The sequence below is a fragment of the Trichomycterus rosablanca genome, chromosome 13, assembly GCF_030014385.1.
Source record: "Trichomycterus rosablanca isolate fTriRos1 chromosome 13, fTriRos1.hap1, whole genome shotgun sequence".
Taxonomy (NCBI): domain Eukaryota; kingdom Metazoa; phylum Chordata; class Actinopteri; order Siluriformes; family Trichomycteridae; genus Trichomycterus; species Trichomycterus rosablanca.
The window spans coordinates 21279480-21297025 of NC_086000.1; the positions used below are offsets into that span (position 1 = coordinate 21279480).

The window sequence follows — 17546 nt, forward strand, 5'->3', positions numbered from 1 at the left end:
TTTATTGGATTATGCTACAATGGAGATTTATGTTTGGATCACACTCACTCTTGTGCACTGCGTTAAAGCAGTTAATGGTAAGTTTGGCTTATTTCGCTTTAAGGACATTGTCAGTCAGGTTTATTTATTATTGTCAACTTGTACATGTATTGATTGTCCACAGAGTATTGTTTTCTTTCAAGAAACGTGAGAAATTGTATTATTTAGTCGTCAAACTTTGGCCGAAAGCTTTAAGGAATCTTGAGCTTCCAAGTTGTAAACAACAACAGTTCCCTTCATCAGTGGTCAGATGTTTACTGTGGGTGTAATTGAACTACAATAGAGCTCACAGATTGGTACAAAAAAAAATCCAGAAACTGACTATATACTAATCACTTAGTCACACACACACACATATTTAAGGCCCCCTTATCATTGTGACTAGAATTTTCAGATAGGGACAGTAACAAATGTTAATGGCTCCATGACAAGTTTTCTACCTGGCCTCCTTTGGGATCTCTGCCTAATTAGAATTAAGGGAATTGCCCATCCACCCCCTTACTGCCCCCTCATGTAGTTTTGGTATTTATCAATTTACCGTTACCCAATTCATAGCTACTGAATGGTCACAATTAGGCTGCTTGTTCATCCCAGAGTGTTCATCCTTCTGCAGCTTATATGGTGTTTGTTAGTCTGATTCATGACATGGACAGTGCACAGATCTCTGCAGTGGCGGTGACACAATAGAGAGCACAGAAGCAGATTCAAAAGCAACTTGGCGCAGAGGAAATGGCATGTCATAATAAACAATGTTTCGCCTTTGTTTAGTTCAATTGAATGCTGAATACGCTAGCTGCTTTAGGAACAATCACTAAATGTAAAGTCTTTTATACAGTTTTGAAAATGGGTTAGATAAGTTATTCACAAAACAGTGGACAATCATAGAAGGCTGCTATCTAAATAGGAATGACACTAGAAGTTAATATCTCTGCATTTTTATCTGTCAGGGTTAAAGTTTACCAAAAACCCAGCCAACCTTACAGTAACCCAAGGTAACATGGCTCGTCTGGGCTGTGCTGTGGAGGGCCTGAGTGAGGTAGAGATTGTCTGGATGAAGGATGGTGAAAAGCTGTACAGCACAGATCAGATTTACATCCCTATAGACAGCCATCACTGGGAGACATTTCACAGGTAGGAATGCTATGGTACATACTATTATGCATGCTATTATGTATTTTCATAGGTGTATAATTCAAAGCAAAAATGGCAGAATGCTTCTGTGTAAAATCTAATATTACATACTGTGTTTACATATTTTATAGTCATTCCAATTCCAAATCTGATACCACTGCATTAACATCATGTTGTAACAATATTATGTTCTGTGTGTTTGATTTAGTTGCTACAAAGCCTGTGCAATTAAAGCAAATTGGTCACAAAAGAACAAAAGAAAAAACACACCCTGACCAACACAAACTGAACTCTAATACTTTGTCAGATGCTATCCTAGTGTTTCTGGCACCACAACTGGCCTTTATCCCTAATTAAATTAATACCAAATATACTAAGTGTTAAAACAATGCTATCATCAAATCTAAATCCAGTAATTGGTTTTGTAGTTTTGTGCCTTTTATGCAATCTATTTAATGTTTAGCAACTACTTCAGAAGTCATACATTTCTATGACATGGGAATGACAGGATTACCAAAATATGATCTTTTGATTCAGAATGGCATTTCCCAGTCTGCTATTTGGTTACATTTTGATAATTTAGTTTTAGCTTTCTTGTTAGAGTACATAAAAGCTAGATTGGGAGCAGGGACTGTGTAGTCCTGTGTTCCATGAGGGTGTGTTCATCTGCTTGTTTAAGGTTTTATTCTTCACTTTTGTACGTCATATGGGCATGAACAATACCATATATTGCTTTGTCTTTCTGAGAGTGTTTTAGTGCATGCAGTAGCTCAGATAGCCCAGGTATAATTTGAATTGCAGTAATTATTTGTTTGTGTAAAAAATAGCATTTTAAACCAACTGTAATATTCATTTTTAAATGAGCAGAGATCTAAGTATGCTTGATTTTCTTAAAAGTAACTCTGTATACTTAACTGTCCTTTAGCAGTACACTTACATTAAAATGCTTTGTTTAGTTTACTGCAATGAGAAAAACACAGTGCAATGTAATTCAAGAGACAGCCATACAAGTGAAGCTTGGAGTCATGAACTGCCACGAAACTTGAAATAAACATTTAGATGATGCTGAAAGAGATATGTGTTGTAGGTGCAGACCGTTTCTTCTGTCTAGAGCTGGTTGTTCCAGTTTAAAAGAGATGGCCTGTATTATGTTGTTTTGAAACCAGTTGTCCTCTCAGTCCAGAATGTGTGCACCATGCTGAAAAACTCAAACTAGCAAGTTATTCAGCAACTTATATCTTAATGAGTTACTTTCTTAATGCATTGAAAGATCTAAAATAGACAGCAATGTTATTTTAAAAATCTTTTTAGGCATATACAAAAACATGTATGTCTTCAGTTTTTCATTTGATTTTTCTAATGAGCTCTTGACTCAAAACAGAAACAAGGTCCTCCAGGAATACCAGACAGAAAAAAATACTTAAAACAATGGGTGGAAAGGAGATAACATGACATCATATTTTCCCTACTGACCCTGTAAAAAGGGATCCATAAGATTGTGCATTTGGGGTGGCTGTTTTCTCCAGTAAGCAGATGTGGTTATTCACCTGTGGGTGTTTTGACAGCCATGTGTGTAATGCAAGGACTATCAAGATGCAGTCATTTCTGCTAATCACTGGCACGAGGGCTGACTTACTGGAGCTTAGGGCAAGTCTCTCAGACCCAGCAAAAGCATTGTTATGAACAGAAGTATCACAATCATGAATGGTATGAGGCGCAAGGGTTTTGCTATAACGTATTTTTTTCTTTTTTTAAATGTTTTAGTGATCTTATTGTTTTATGTATAAACATTGTATTAATTAATAATATGTGAAATGTATGCGGATTGTGTTATGTAGGTCCATATTTACTATAATTCCTTCATCAAATAATATAATATATAACTATGGGGACCACAGTTTATATTTTTACATTATAATGACATTATAGTTGTTGTTGATTTTTTTATTAATAAATTCCGTCTCAAAAATGGTACCCCAAATTTCTTTTTGTAAACAATTAAAAATAAATAACATACATAGAGTCATGGCTGGATTACTGACCGGGCCAGTGGGGCCAGCGCCCAGGGGCCCTTGAGGTCGGGGGGGCCCTGGCCCAAAACATTTTGCGATGCCTATCAACATTTATGATACAATATATTTTAATTTCCGAGGGCCCTCCATTTTAAGGATCCTCTGACTATTAGGGACTTTGACCCCAGGGCCTCTTGGGGGCCCTAGCCATGCTTTTGGGGCCCCTAGCCATGCTTTTTGGCCCCTTATGAAAATGGATGAGGCGTTGTGGCACTGCTCTGACTTCGACTTCTGGCTATTAGGGGTCCTAGGAAAGAGGGGGGCATATTTTTAGAGGGCCCTGGTTATGAGAGCCCCTACCAGGGGGCCCTAGAGAAGAGCAGGGCATACCATTAGAGGGCCCTTGATCACGAGGGCCCCTGCTATGGGGCCCTTGACTTCCATAGAAGTCGTTTACCATGGCTCCTTGACTTTCTAGGGACCTACAAATTGCCAGGCAAGCTACCATATTTCATATATCATTCAGGATTAGGATGCGCCAAAACCGCCTGAACTCACTGTCACTTCTGGCCATTGAATCAGATTTGGTCAGACAGCTTAATTTTGATGAATTAGTGGATGACTTTGCAAGAAAGAAGAGTAGAAAGAAACTTATATAAAATAGATTCTTGTGTTAGGGTTAGTTATTGACAGGTTGTTTAATGTATTAATTTATTTATGTTTTTGGAGGGGGGGGGGCGCTCTTTGCCCAGGGGCCCAGACTATCCTTAATCCGTCCTTGCATAGAGTAATACTAGTTTTGTGTTATTTCTTCCAGGAAGCTACAAAATACTTACTTACACCCTTGCTTGCAGCTGCATCTGATACAACTAAATGGCCTTTGCATCTGTAATTAATTAAAACAGATGAAATGTTACATGTCTAGTGTCTGCTTTATTGGTTTGAAAACTTTCAGCCATACATGTTCTTTTGGATAAGATTAAACAATCATGCTCTAGGATTATTTATTTAGATAAAAATAGAAATGTCCCAGTGTTGTCTTACAAATGATGGATAACTATCTTATTTCCATGATGCTGCCACCCACATGTCTTGTAGGAATTTTTGCCATACATAATGCTTTGTGCTGTGTACATTGTGCATTCATTATATAATTTCAAATGTAAATACACAATAAATTGTTCAAAGAGTCAAGAGGTCTGAGTACTTTCTGAATTTGTTGTATGTTAAACTAGTGCACTGTTTATATTGTAAGCACTATACTGATATTTTGAATATGACTTTGTTTTGGTACAGTTGGGTTAGCTAGCTAATACTAAATTGCCTTAGTCCCAGATAGAAATTTATAAAACTATCAGTATCAGAGAAAAGTCAGTTAATATTGCACAAATGTAAAATTATAATAACCACAAATCTACATTGGTAACGTTTACACAGCCAGCTAAATGTTAGCATACACCTCATAGGAAAGATAACTATATAAGTCCAAAGTGTACCATAATAACCATATATACTCTATCCAAAACTATATACAGTATAATCCCAGTCAACCATACATAAGAGCATTTCACATGGCTACATTGTGTAATTGATACAGACTCACATCAGGTCTGTGAGTGACTGAATTAGTTACATCACTATGTCATAGATTCATAAGGTCCTTTTCATCTCATAAAGTTTTTAGGTCAAACTCTACACTGATTACTCATGGGTGTTTGTTACATTTATACTTACAGGGTGAAGTCAGTGCAACAGCAGGATGCTGGGAAGTACTGGTGTGAGGTTGAATATCATGGTACAGTCATCTCCTCTGAACCAGCATGGATCACAGTGGAAGGTGGATCAATAGCTTTCTACTCTATGATTACACATGCTCACAATATTACTGGTGGTACTGATGTTTTACTGATGTAAAACAACAGTAGCACAGATCTAAATTCTAGTCTTAATTTATTTTATCAAATATTTCTGATCTTTTACAGCCTTAGTTACAACCTAATTCTTGTTTTAACACAGTTGTCCTTTTTTATCAGGTGTCCCCCACTTTATAGTGGAACCCCAGGATGTAGCCACATTTTCAGGTGATCCCTTTAACTTGACTTGTGCGGCTGTTGGGCCTCCTGAACCAGTGCAGGTGTTGTGGTGGCTGGGGGGCGTACAAGAGGGAGATTTCAGACCATCTCCATCTGTGCTTTCCGTTTCAGGTAACGCTAAATTATTCTGGTGTTGACTAAAATTGATTTTAAAACTGAAACCACTGTGTTCTACTTTTGATTGTGATTGCTTAATTATAATCAGCAGTTCTGAAGATAGAAGCTTGCTTGATGAATCATCTTTATGACTACTGTATTGCATTTTCCAATCTAATGCACCTTTTCAATTGCATGTTCCCGTACAGTACATATCCAAACTCAGAACTATCCATGCCATATCTAATATGCTGATCATCAGTTTCTAATTGCATAAGGATACTTGTAAATGTAGGAGTTTGCTAAAGGTGAGGCTGTGATTGCATTTTTTATCTGACCCTGAGAGAAAATATGCCACGCTAACTGTTAGCAATAGCAACAACAGGGCATTTCAGTTGCGCCACTGTGCTCTTTGATTTTTTGTGGTCTGTTTAAGTTATTGTTTTTCAATAAGTTTAGTACCACTTTAAATTCTGCAAAGGTTAGCCGTGTGTTTGTTACATTATGTTTAAAGTCTGAGTCTGTGAACATACTGGTGGACTATCAGGTTTGTATTTAAAAAACAATCAAGTATCCAAAGAACAGCAAACAAATACCAGCAAAACCTTCTTACTTTATCTTGATCTTACTTTAGCGTTTTTTTATTATTATTATTTATTTAGTTACATTTAGTGGTGTAAAAGCATATACTATAGTGCCTATGTGTAGTGCTTTGTTCTTTCTGTGGCAAATTAATAAATGTCTTTGAAGAACTGTAGCACTTTAGGGGCATCCAGAAGACTTTCAGGTTCTGATGCAAGTGTCACTATAGGGTCGACGTAGACAAAAGATGTGCTTTTGAGATATCCTAACCAGCATCAGTGATTGAATTGTTTTATTTACGTTGTCTTCCTACAGCTGTTTGTTTATCAGTGATTGTCAGCCTGTTCCAGCATCCTGCCTTTTCTGCTATGTAACTGGAGACCCACATCCTTTATTGCCCTAGAAGCTAAAAAATCAATACTGCATGAGTAATAATGGCTGGGAAATCTTTTCCCATTTTAGATGGTGACGCAGGAGAGTAATGGCATTACAGCATACACCGATCAGCCATAACATTAAAATCACCTCCTTGTTACTACACTCACTGTCCATTTTATCAGCTCCACTTACCATATAGAAGCACTTTGTAGTTCTACAATTACTGACTGTAGTCCATCTGTTTCTCACATATCTTTTTAGCCGGCTTTCACCCTGTTCTTCAATGGTCAGGACCCCCAGAGGACCACCATAGAGCAGGTAATCAGGTGGTGGATCATTCTCAGCACTGCAGTGACAATGACATGGTGGTGTGTTAGTGTGTGTTGTGCTGGTATGAGTGGATCAGACACAGCAGCACTGCTGGAGTTTTTAAATACCGTGTCCACTTGCTGTTCACATTATTAGACACTCCTACCTAGTTGTAGAAAATCAGAGACAATTGCTCATCTATTGGGCAGTGGTAGCTCAGTGGTTAAGGTACTGGACTAGTAATCAGATGGTTGCCGGTTCAAGCCTCGCAACCACCAAGTTGCCACTGTTGGGTCCCTGAGCAAGGCCCCTCAACCCTCAATTGCTCAAAATCGTGATTAGTCATAATTGTAAGTCGTATTGGATAAAAGCGTCTGCTAACTGCTGAAAATGTAAATGTATTGCTGCTGTTTGAGTTGGTCATCTTTGAGACCTTCATCAATGGTCACAGGATGCTGCCCATGGGGCGCTGTTGTCTGGATATATTTTTGGTTGGTGGACTATTCTCAGTCCAGCAGTGACAGTGATGTGTTTAAAAACTCCATCAGTGCTGCTGTGTCTTATCCACTCATACCAGCACAACACACACTAACACACCACCACAATGTCAGTGTCACTGCAGTGCTGAGAATGATCCACCACCCAAATAATACCTGCTCTGTGGTGGTCCTGGGAGAGTCCTGACCATTGAAGAACAGGGTGAAAGGGGGCTAACAAAGCATGCAGAGAAACAGATGGACTACAGTCAGTAATTGTAGAACTACAAAGTGCTTTTATATGGTAAGTGGAGCTGATAAATTGGACAGTGTGTGCACAAACAAGGAGGTGGTTTTATTGTTATGGCTGATCGGTGTATACTGGCTTTTTAGATGAGTCAGTGTGTGAAGTGTGCAATTTAAAGTGTACTTTGCAACTATATGGGCTGGTTTAGTTTAATTTTTAGCTGGTTTAATTTAATTGTGGGTAGTTATTGTAGTAAATGACAGAATACATGCATAGTAAGTTCTGACTGAAGGCACTTATTTAGTATTTACTGGGTTTTTTTTCTCCAGGTGTGAATCACAGCATAAAATTTTACTGTGAAGCCAAGAATGCTAAAGGTATTTCTGTGTCCCGGACTGGTACTGTTTACATCAAAGGTGAGATATACTGTTCTGTGCTGTGTAATACATCAATGCAATTAACCAGTGCAAAATAATTTTAATACTATGACAATTTATTCATTAAAAATACAAAATGTTAAAGAATTGCTTAATTTTCCCATCTGGCAGTCTGATGGATGATTCTGGGTTTGGTGAATGCAAGGAGAACGTTACCTGCCTGACTGCATTGTAACATCTGTAAAGTTCAGTGGAAGAGGGATAATGCTGTGGGGTTGTTTTTAAGATAAGATTCCTTTATTGATCCCCAGGGGTTTTCAGGGGTTGTCCTAGGCCCCTCAGTTCCAGTGAAGGAATATCTTAACGTTTTAGCATACCAAGAAATTTTAGACAATTATATGCTTCCAACTTTGTGGGAACAGTTTGAGGAAGGCCCTTTTTTGTTCTTACATGACTATGCACAATGCAAGGTCAATAAAGCTATGGTTTGGTGTGGAAGAATTTGACTGGCCTGACCTCAATTCCATCAGATACCTTTGGAAATTAGAATGGAGATTGTGAACCAGGCCTTCATGTTCCACATCAGTGTCTGACCTCACAAATTCCCACAGACACATTCCAACATCTTGTAAAAAGCCCTCCCAGAAGAGTGGAAGCTCTTTATTTCCTATTAAAAATAGGACTTTATAAAAGCTCCTGTAGGTGTAATGTGTAGAGAAGGCTTCAAAAATTACCTCAGACCACACCCACCCTGCACACGGACTGTTCACAAAACTGCCATCTGGCAGACGGTACCGCAGCATAAAAGCCAGGACCAGTAGGCTAAACAACAGCTTTTTCCTACAAGCCATCAGAATGCTAAACAATGCATAATAATAACTAACCCCTTTTTCAGTTACTCATCAACACTCACATTTCATAACACTCACACTTTGGGCATGTGCAATATTAATATTAATACCACATTACTTCAAAACATGATGTGGCAATCTGAACTTCAATCTATCCTGCAGTATTATTATTATTATCATCAGTATTCCTATTATTACTATTAGCATTATTAACAGCCATTATTAATTTTGTCTGAAATATCCATAACGCCTGCAATGTCTACTATGGGTCAATGTTTACATTTACTGCAATTTTCACTTTGTTTACAATGCAAATTTGCACTTTAACTGCAATTGTTTTTACATATATTTTTCTATATTTTTCTTCCTTGTTTATATATTATATACTTTTAAAAGACTGTTTATTATATTGTTATCTTATTTGTATTTTAATTTGTACTTGTACTTTTATCTTATTTGTACTTTATTATAGCATACTCGTAGAGTTCCCGAGCCTCCCAACACACATTTCAATGTACAACTGCTGCTAACATTTGTACAAATGACAAATAAACTTGAAACTTGTAGGTGTTCCAATACACCTACATCTAACTTTTCAATCCACTAAACATTTTGAAATCCATTCAGAGCATCTCCCTAGGAAGAATTTTTGTAGGGTTTAGGGCTTATTAAGTTATTTAGAATGATTTACCCAAACTCTAGTATGCACATGAAATCATACTATGCTTCTTCATTTTTCAGAACCTCCAGATGCCCCTACAAATATACAGATTGACCAGGAGTCTGGTAACGTGACTTTAATGTGGAGCCCAGGCTTCAATGGCCATTCTGACTTGTCCACCTGCACCATTCAGGTACTGTAGTTGTCTCTGTGTCTCTCATTGCTTTACTTTGAAAAACAGGACAGAAAATAACATAAATCTAGTCTATTTTATTGATGTTACATTTACCCATAAAACATTTGCAATGTTTTGTTTATTTTTTACCTTTACATTTATGGCATTTAGCAGACACTTTAATTCTAAGCAATTTACGATTGTGACCGTGTACAATCCAAGCAATTAATGGTTAAGGGCCTTGCTCAATACCGTGTCAGTTTCTAACTAATCAAAGTTACCAAATGCTAGCAAATTGGAACAACTTGATTTACTAGAGGTGCAGGAATTTACACCAGTGGAACAGGCCTTTGGTATGCGTTTAACAGTCCATTTGTGGTGGGGGTAGAGCCAGTCACCCTAGGGGGGAAGGCAGGAATGTAGCAAAACAGCTTTATAGACAGAAAAGTTTAGTATGTTAATACTATAATGATAAATTAGAATAGATAACATTCATTAAGTAATTAGAATTTGGAATTTTAGTAAGGTATTTATAATTAGCTTAATTTTTTATAAGGTCTTTGTAATGACTTATATTTTTGCAGGTTTCTAGGAGCTCAGGAAGGAAAGAAAAACTTCCTGATTTGCAGGTTTCAGTGCCTCCCTTCCAGCACATGATTAGTGGACTCAGCAGTCACTCAAATTATAGCTTGCGAATCCGGTGTGATAATGATGTTGGGTCATCCCCTTTTTCTCCTTGGATGAACTTTCTGACTCCAGAAGCAGGTATATACAACACTTGATAAGACGACATGCTGAATCACTGGTTTATACTGAATTGTTTCCTAGTTAGTGTTTGTCATTCAGTATTTTAGTGAAGCAAAACATAAAAAACATTGATGATTATGGAAGAACACCTTATGGAGATTTCTACCACTGAAGTTTTTCCTTATATGGCTAGTATTTTTGCTAATATAATAGATTTGTTTTTCCATAAAGATAAAACAAACCTTTCAGGTTTTTTCAATTCAGTGTTAATCCAGTGAGATGTAACATAGACAAACAGGATATTTTTTTTTAAAAGCAATTTTAAGGAAATTAAAAAAGTGCTACTGAAAAGGGTTACAACTGAGAGACTCAAACTTTTAGCATAGCATGGAGACAGACCATTTTCCTAAGTTACTGTTCTTGTGTAGTTGGTTGTAAATAAACAACCCAATCTTTTTTTCACCATTGGGCTCACATCCCCCTGCCAGCCAATTGGGGGTGGAGAGAAGAGTTGGCATGACTTGTTTGAAAAGCAGTCGGGTTTTCTGCTGTTGATTTTGTTTATGTTTGTTAAGTGGCAGGACTGGCTACAGTCCAGTGGATTCCAGCCTTGTTGGTACAATGCACTTTTGTGTGCCCTGAAACCATCTGAATGAAAGCCTTATTCCGGTCCTGCAATGCTGCCACCTACTGCTTATTACTAGTATTACACTTTTGTATAGTCTAAAATCTTTTATATTTAATATAAGTATTTAGTATCTACTGTATATATATTACCAAAACAAACATCAAACAAAAGCCTTGTAATTTTATTCCTGTGATAAAATGTACTTGGAACACTGTCCTTTATATTGAAAGGATTATATTTTTGCCACACAGTGCCTGTAGCAGCTCCTAAGAATCTAACCTTTGAGCTGACCGAGCAGCAGCTTTCCCTGTCGTGGGCAGCACTTAAAGAAGAGGAGCTAAATGGTCGACTGCTAGCCTACAAGGTGCAATGGAACCTGGGAGGAGAGAGTCAGGTACCGTATCATTCACTCTCAATAAAGGCAACTCCAATAAAGACTTTGTAAAGACTTTGTATACATTTTCCTGTTACCTAAGGTATTTTTGAATTATTTAGTCTATAATATTTGCTCAGTGATTGGAAGAAGGACACAAAACATGAAACATCATTGTTAAGGCTACTATTTGTTAAGATGTAAGACAACAAGCAGGGGTCAGGTTTAGACAAGCGACTCTGGACATCTTTGCTCATCTGTGCAGTTGGTAATTAGTAACAATGCATGGATGGTTACAGGTGCAGCTTTAACTGTGCTGCTTGGCTGGGATTAGTAAAACAAGGGCATCGGAACTATTTGTGGAACATTTTTGAAATACTTAATAGTGTAATTGTCAAAAGATCCTAAACAATAAATGCAAAATATACTTTGTAAACAGGGCATCTGTTAACTTTTCTTATTTACAGGAGCCATTCCTCTTTAAGGAAAATGTTGCCCATCTTTCTGGCGGTGCTCGATTCTTTAATGCCACGTTTCAGGTTGCAGCATGCACAGTGATTGGATGTGGCCCCTGGAGTCAGCCAGTTGTCATCATGCCAGCCTCAGGTAAGCCCTGGCAATGAGTTGTGATCATTTGATTGTGCTCAATGAAAACAATCTTTCAGTACTGTGGTTATGTCCATTTATGTCAGTATTAATTATACACAGTACACATTGTTTTACAATGTTCTGGGTTTTTTTTTTTTACAGCTGTGCAGGCTCAGACACAGAGAGGGCACATGTGGGTGGGCTTGATCTTAGCGTTGCTGGTGGCCACCATTGTGGGACTTATGCTGCTAGTTCTGTTTCAACGCAGAAGCAAAGAGTCCCAGTTTGGGTGAGTTGGCACTACTAGATACAAAGTAATTGCAACCATAGAGAGTAATAGTGGGTTGTGACTGGCAATTAACAGGCCAATATACTAGGTAGGTAGTGATTTTACTGTTCTTATCTTAATAAGGGAATAGTGTTATTTATTTTATTAAATGGGAATTTTCAAAAACATTATTCTATCCATTCAAAATAACATACACAACACAAAGAACACATAAAAAGTTAAGGGGTCTGAATACTTTCTGAATCCACTGTATGCATGGAGAGTTTTATTTAGTTGAGTGCCTTTTGAATAACACATTCACATTTGTTGAAATTGCTTTTATTGTGCATGCTCACATGCTGTGGAATTTACTACCAGCAATTACTCAACAACACACACACACACATACACCAAAACACTGCATTTACAAAAGCAAAATTTTATTATAATTATTTTTTTTTTTTTTAATCTTTTAACATGTTTTTATGATGTATTGTTAATTTGTCATCCTATCTTTATAGTTTTAGTTAATGTAATTTTCCTATTTTTATTCTGTTATACTGTGCTGTGCTTATTATAATGTGTTCTTTGGCCTTCATGGCAGGTCTGTGTTCAAGACTCCGGGGATGGACTCTGTAGTGTCCTTTACAGCAGCAAGATCCTTCAACAGGCAGGGCTTTGAGCTTCCAGAATCCAACTGTATGTGTAAATGTTACTCAAGTAACCACCACAATTACAAACATCATTGTGGTTATAATACATGCAGCAGTAAAATTAATGCTTTAATTTGGGTTCCCTTTAGTGGACAGTCTGGGCATTAACAATGACTTGAAGAGCAAGCTGCAGGATGTCCTTATCCCAGAAAGGCTTCTTACACTGGGACACATGCTAGGAAAAGGTCTGTTTTTCATATTTCCTTTAATACATTTTATACATGTGAAATGTTTCATATAACAACCTCATCCGGGATTTTTTAATTTACATTTAAATTTATACTGATTTGACTGAAATAAATGTGTTCATTTTGTACCCAGTGCAGACCTAATAAACATAAACCTGAAGTAATAAGAGTGTAAAATTGTGATTGATTTAAGAGGAAACCTTTAAATGACATCCATAAAATATCTGCTTTTAATGCACAGGGGAGTTTGGCTCAGTGAGAGAAGCATTTCTCAAGATGGAAGACGGCTCAGTGCAAAGGGTGGCAGTAAAAGTATTAAAAAGTAAGTGAGCAATTTGTGTGCACTGTTTATTTCATAGGCAGTTGTTATTGGAGGTACTGTAGGTATTGCTTGGATAACCACTTATTATTGGTATATTGGTATTTCACTAACTTCTGCTTTGTTTTGTGTTAAAGCTGACATCACTTCCTCAAGTGATGTTGAACAATGTCTGAAAGAGGCTGCCTACATGAAGGATTTCCACCATCCCAATGTTATTCAGCTGATAGGTTGGTGCATGAACTTTGGCATTACTGAAACTTGTCCTGTCACGCATAAAACTGTCCTGTAATTCTATACTAAAGGTTTATTATCTGTACTCAAATAGCTGACAAATGCACATAGATAAGGAAGTGGTTCATGTATGATGCCAAATAGACTTGTTTGTGGTTACTAATGCTCTAGTGTACTAATTACCTAGGATTTATAAATACATGACCTAGATAGCTGTCAATTAAGAAAACCAAGGCTTTATATTTATTTGTGAAAGGAATGTTTGATTTATGTTTACATTACAACATAGAACAAATGAGAACCGAAGATCTAGAAAACAGCATGTTTAGAATATTCAGACTTCTGTGACCCACTAGGTGTTGTGGGGGGGCTTGGGCTAGATATTCCACCGCTTGTTTTTTTTTATTTTATTTGTTTAAAGTGCATAAAACTCTGTAAAATATACTAAATTTAGTGATTAAATATTAATCAAGGTATGTGTTACTTTTTCAACAGGAGTGAGCCTGCATAGACAACCCCAGCACCGGTTACCTATCCCTATGGTGATTCTCCCTTTCATGAAACATGGTGACCTGCACACTTTCCTGCTCATGTCCCGTCTTGGGGACGAACCATTTGTGAGTATCACAACTTTTGACTTCTTAGATCTATTGCTTCTATTGAGTCTTTATATTTTTCTCTGTTTTAGACCTTGTCCTTACAAACGCTCATTCAGTTTATGTTGGATATTGCACGGGGGATGGAATATCTTGGCAGCAAAAATATAATCCACAGAGATTTGGCTGCTCGCAACTGCATGTAAGTCTGAAAAGCACTTTAATGGCAGCACGTTTCTTTCTAAAATTCCAATATGCACCTCTGCATCAATGGCACCTTCCACACATATGCAAGTCATGTCATGTTCTTTGCCATGGAGAACTAGGCACCTATTATCCTAGCCACTGGGAGGTGCTCTTGTTAGTGTGCTCTCAGTCCCTCTCAGTGCTTGTACATGAGATTTCTTCACCACCAAGGCATCTGATTTTTAATGTACCAAACATTTCAAAATATGATTTTGAATAATACATGTATGCTTGTTTATTTATTTTGTGTGTGTTTAGGTTGAATGAGAATATGACTGCATGTGTAGCAGACTTTGGTCTTTCCAAGAAGATCTACAGTGGTGATTACTACAGACAAGGGTCTGTCTCAAAGTTACCAGTGAAGTGGATTGCACTGGAAAGTTTGGCTGATAATGTCTATACAACACAAAGTGATGTGGTAATGTATACATGTGCTTTTACACGTAGAACCTTCTAATGTTATACCTTAATATATCAATATAACTTTGATTTTAACACCAAATTTACATTAACAGGTTAACAAGTGACAGTTCTTGTTTAGACAGCATTCATGTCTTATATAGGTAGTATGTAAACAATGATTTGGATGACAACTGCCAGCAAAAGAAAATTGAGTGACAGCAACATTAAGATTTTTAATTTGATCCAAGCTACAAACATAAAGTTATACATGTTGCTAAATTAAATTCTATGCCACCCATGACCATTTTAGTCAAGGATACCCCAAAGAAGTAACCAACTCAGAGTTACTATTTCTTACATACCATCATGCAGACAGTGGTAGCATAACACTACTGCATTTCTTAATAAATGCATGATCTTTTTTCTTAATAAATGCATGATCATTCTTTTTGTGCAAAAAGATGATGCAGTTGCAACTAAAAGCAACTAAAAAGATTTTATTTAAAAAGAATGGGTGAAGATTCTACAAGAGAGGTGTCAAAAGCACCTTAATAGAGGGTATTAAGGCAAAAGGACCACCAGATACTGAGGCTGGGGGAAGGGGGGGTTGAATAATTGTGCACATTGGGATTTTGTCAAAAGAATTAGATGTTTATCAATAAAACTAAAAATTGTCAAGTTATGTTATGAAATTGCTTGTATCAATATTCTTTCTTTGTTCACTTTTACTCTACATAAAGTTTAACACTTATTTTCACTGTTACTGTTCTTAGTGTGTCGGTGATTGCTTTAAAAGAAAAAATGACTTGTTTTGTTCTCTGCTAATGTAAAATTAGTATTCATTTTAATGTGTAAGTTTCAATTGCATAAGAAGGTATTATACTGCATGCACTGCATTTTAATGTCTCCATTTCAACACTGTGTTTTTAGTGGGCTTTTGGGGTTACTATGTGGGAGATCATGGCTCGAGGGCATACTCCTTATCCTGGAGTGGAGAACTCTGAAGTCTATGAATACCTTATCAAGGGAGAGAGGCTCAAACAGCCACCCGACTGTCCAAATGAAATGTAAGTTTTAGTTTTATGAACTCTGTTTGTTAATGGAATTTTAAAGCTTAAACAGAAATATAATTAAGCATAAATGTATAAATAAGGGTGCCACGTGATGGCTTGGTTGTCTGGGGTGTGTTGCTGCATTGAGCTCAGTGATTGAGGAGAAGCCTGACCTACCATGGATAGCAATGGTAAAACATAGAAAATAAATGAAATAAAAAGAAAGGATGATTCACATTACAAACTATTATAAAATCATAAGAGTGGTGCTATAAGCATTAGAATATTTTATACCTGGAACAAGCAAAAGGATACATCTCCAAAAACCTTACCTATTTAAAATTTTGGGTTAACTTTTAGAAGGGTTGTCCAACACAATAATGGTCGGGGGTCCACATACCTTTAAATGTTTATTAAATTTGGAGCTAGTGGATAAATGTGTGTAAATTCTTTATCTCATGCATTAAATGATAATATAATCTTCACAGATATACAGAACAGTCTTACTGTACTAAGTTAAGTTTCTGTACTGTTATGAAAGTTAACCATTTTGCTTTAATATAAAATGTAAAAACAAGTTGTATTTGTATACCTAAATATTTACTCTTACAAATAAAATAACCTAAAATTATTTATTGCATGCGGTCATAAGTGAATGTCTCTAACTTTGAGCCTTTAAAAATGAGGTATTACACTGAAATGCCAGTTGTCTTAAATCAGACCTAAGAGTATTCTCAAGCAGTTAGAAAGTCAGGTAAAAACAACCCCTAATATTGTTGTATGTTTTGTGGATAGTAAATTGTTATGTATTGACATGTATTGACATATTTGGGTAGAATTATTAATTGCATTAAACCATAATAAAACTTTCATTAGAATAATTCCAACCAAAAATCACTTTACATTTTATTCTACATGAACACACCTTAAATACTAGGTTCAGTGAATTATTTTTAATAACTACTGTCCATGTGTCATTTTTCCCCAAACACATTTAACTGGTCACACAATCCACAGATTAAGAAATGGCTTTTCTTCTTTCTCATCCAGTTATGAAATCATGCACAGCTGCTGGTCTCCTGTACCCAAGTGTCGTCCCAGTTTTCAAAACCTTGTAGATCAGTTGGAGGGTCTCTGGACTGGACTTTCTTCAGCATCTGTGAAGGAGCAGCTGCTGTATGTTAACCTGGAAAACGATGAGGGGGAACCGCACTCTGGGATCGGCCTTGGTGCCTGCACCTCACGTGCTGCGGAGCAAAATTGGGGTGTGCCTTGGCAGTGTGCTAGTAAGGAGGAAGATGAAAAAGACTGGCTAACGGTGTCATCAGGAGCTGCGCTAGCTATTGGTGGAGACTACCGTTACATTGTCGGCCCATGCGGGGCGATAGATGGGGAAAGCAGACCCTCTGAGGACAATACGTCAGAGGATATTAGGGATGATGATGAGGATGTTATCATTAATGTGTGATTCATGGGTTTTAGATACATCTGTTCATGACTAATCACATAGACTAATGTATACCAGCAGGTAGCTGGTGTACAACATGCACCATGCCAGCTTGAATATAAACAATCAGCTTCTAATAACATACAGTGAAAGTATTATGTAGTGCCACATTTCAGGGGTATTTAGATACATTTAACTTATTTTGACAAGTTTGTAGCAATACTGAGATTCCAAAATGAACTGCTGTGAATGTTAACTGTGGGGTCTTGATTTATTACTGTTTTTAACTAATTTTAGCATGTCTAGAGATGTTCAGAA

General features: G+C 37.0%; 1 protein-coding gene across 1 annotated transcript; it reads left to right on the forward strand.

The window, feature by feature from the left end:
* tyro3 (TYRO3 protein tyrosine kinase) lies at window positions 1-17361 on the forward strand. Its single transcript, XM_063007550.1, has 19 exons — window positions 1-77; window positions 987-1170; window positions 4919-5019; window positions 5216-5386; window positions 7693-7779; window positions 9333-9445; window positions 10012-10192; window positions 11054-11196; window positions 11643-11781; window positions 11926-12052; window positions 12636-12730; window positions 12834-12929; window positions 13174-13254; window positions 13389-13481; window positions 13981-14102; window positions 14174-14283; window positions 14586-14745; window positions 15660-15796; window positions 16832-17361. The coding sequence occupies exons 1-19, from the start codon at window positions 20-22 to the stop codon at window positions 17247-17249; spliced, it is 2616 nt and encodes an 871-aa protein (XP_062863620.1). The 5' UTR covers window positions 1-19; the 3' UTR covers window positions 17250-17361.
* Window positions 17362-17546: the final 185 nt, after the last annotated feature.

Coding starts and splice junctions, on each gene's coding strand:
- tyro3 (XM_063007550.1), top strand. CDS start 20: ATGGAGATTTATGTTTGGATCACACTCACTCTTGTGCACTGCGTTAAA. Junction 7,780..9,332: donor TGGTACTGTTTACATCAAAG/GTGAGATATACT, acceptor TTCATTTTTCAG/AACCTCCAGATGCCCCTACA. Junction 14,284..14,585: donor TTGGCTGCTCGCAACTGCAT/GTAAGTCTGAAA, acceptor GTGTGTGTTTAG/GTTGAATGAGAATATGACTG.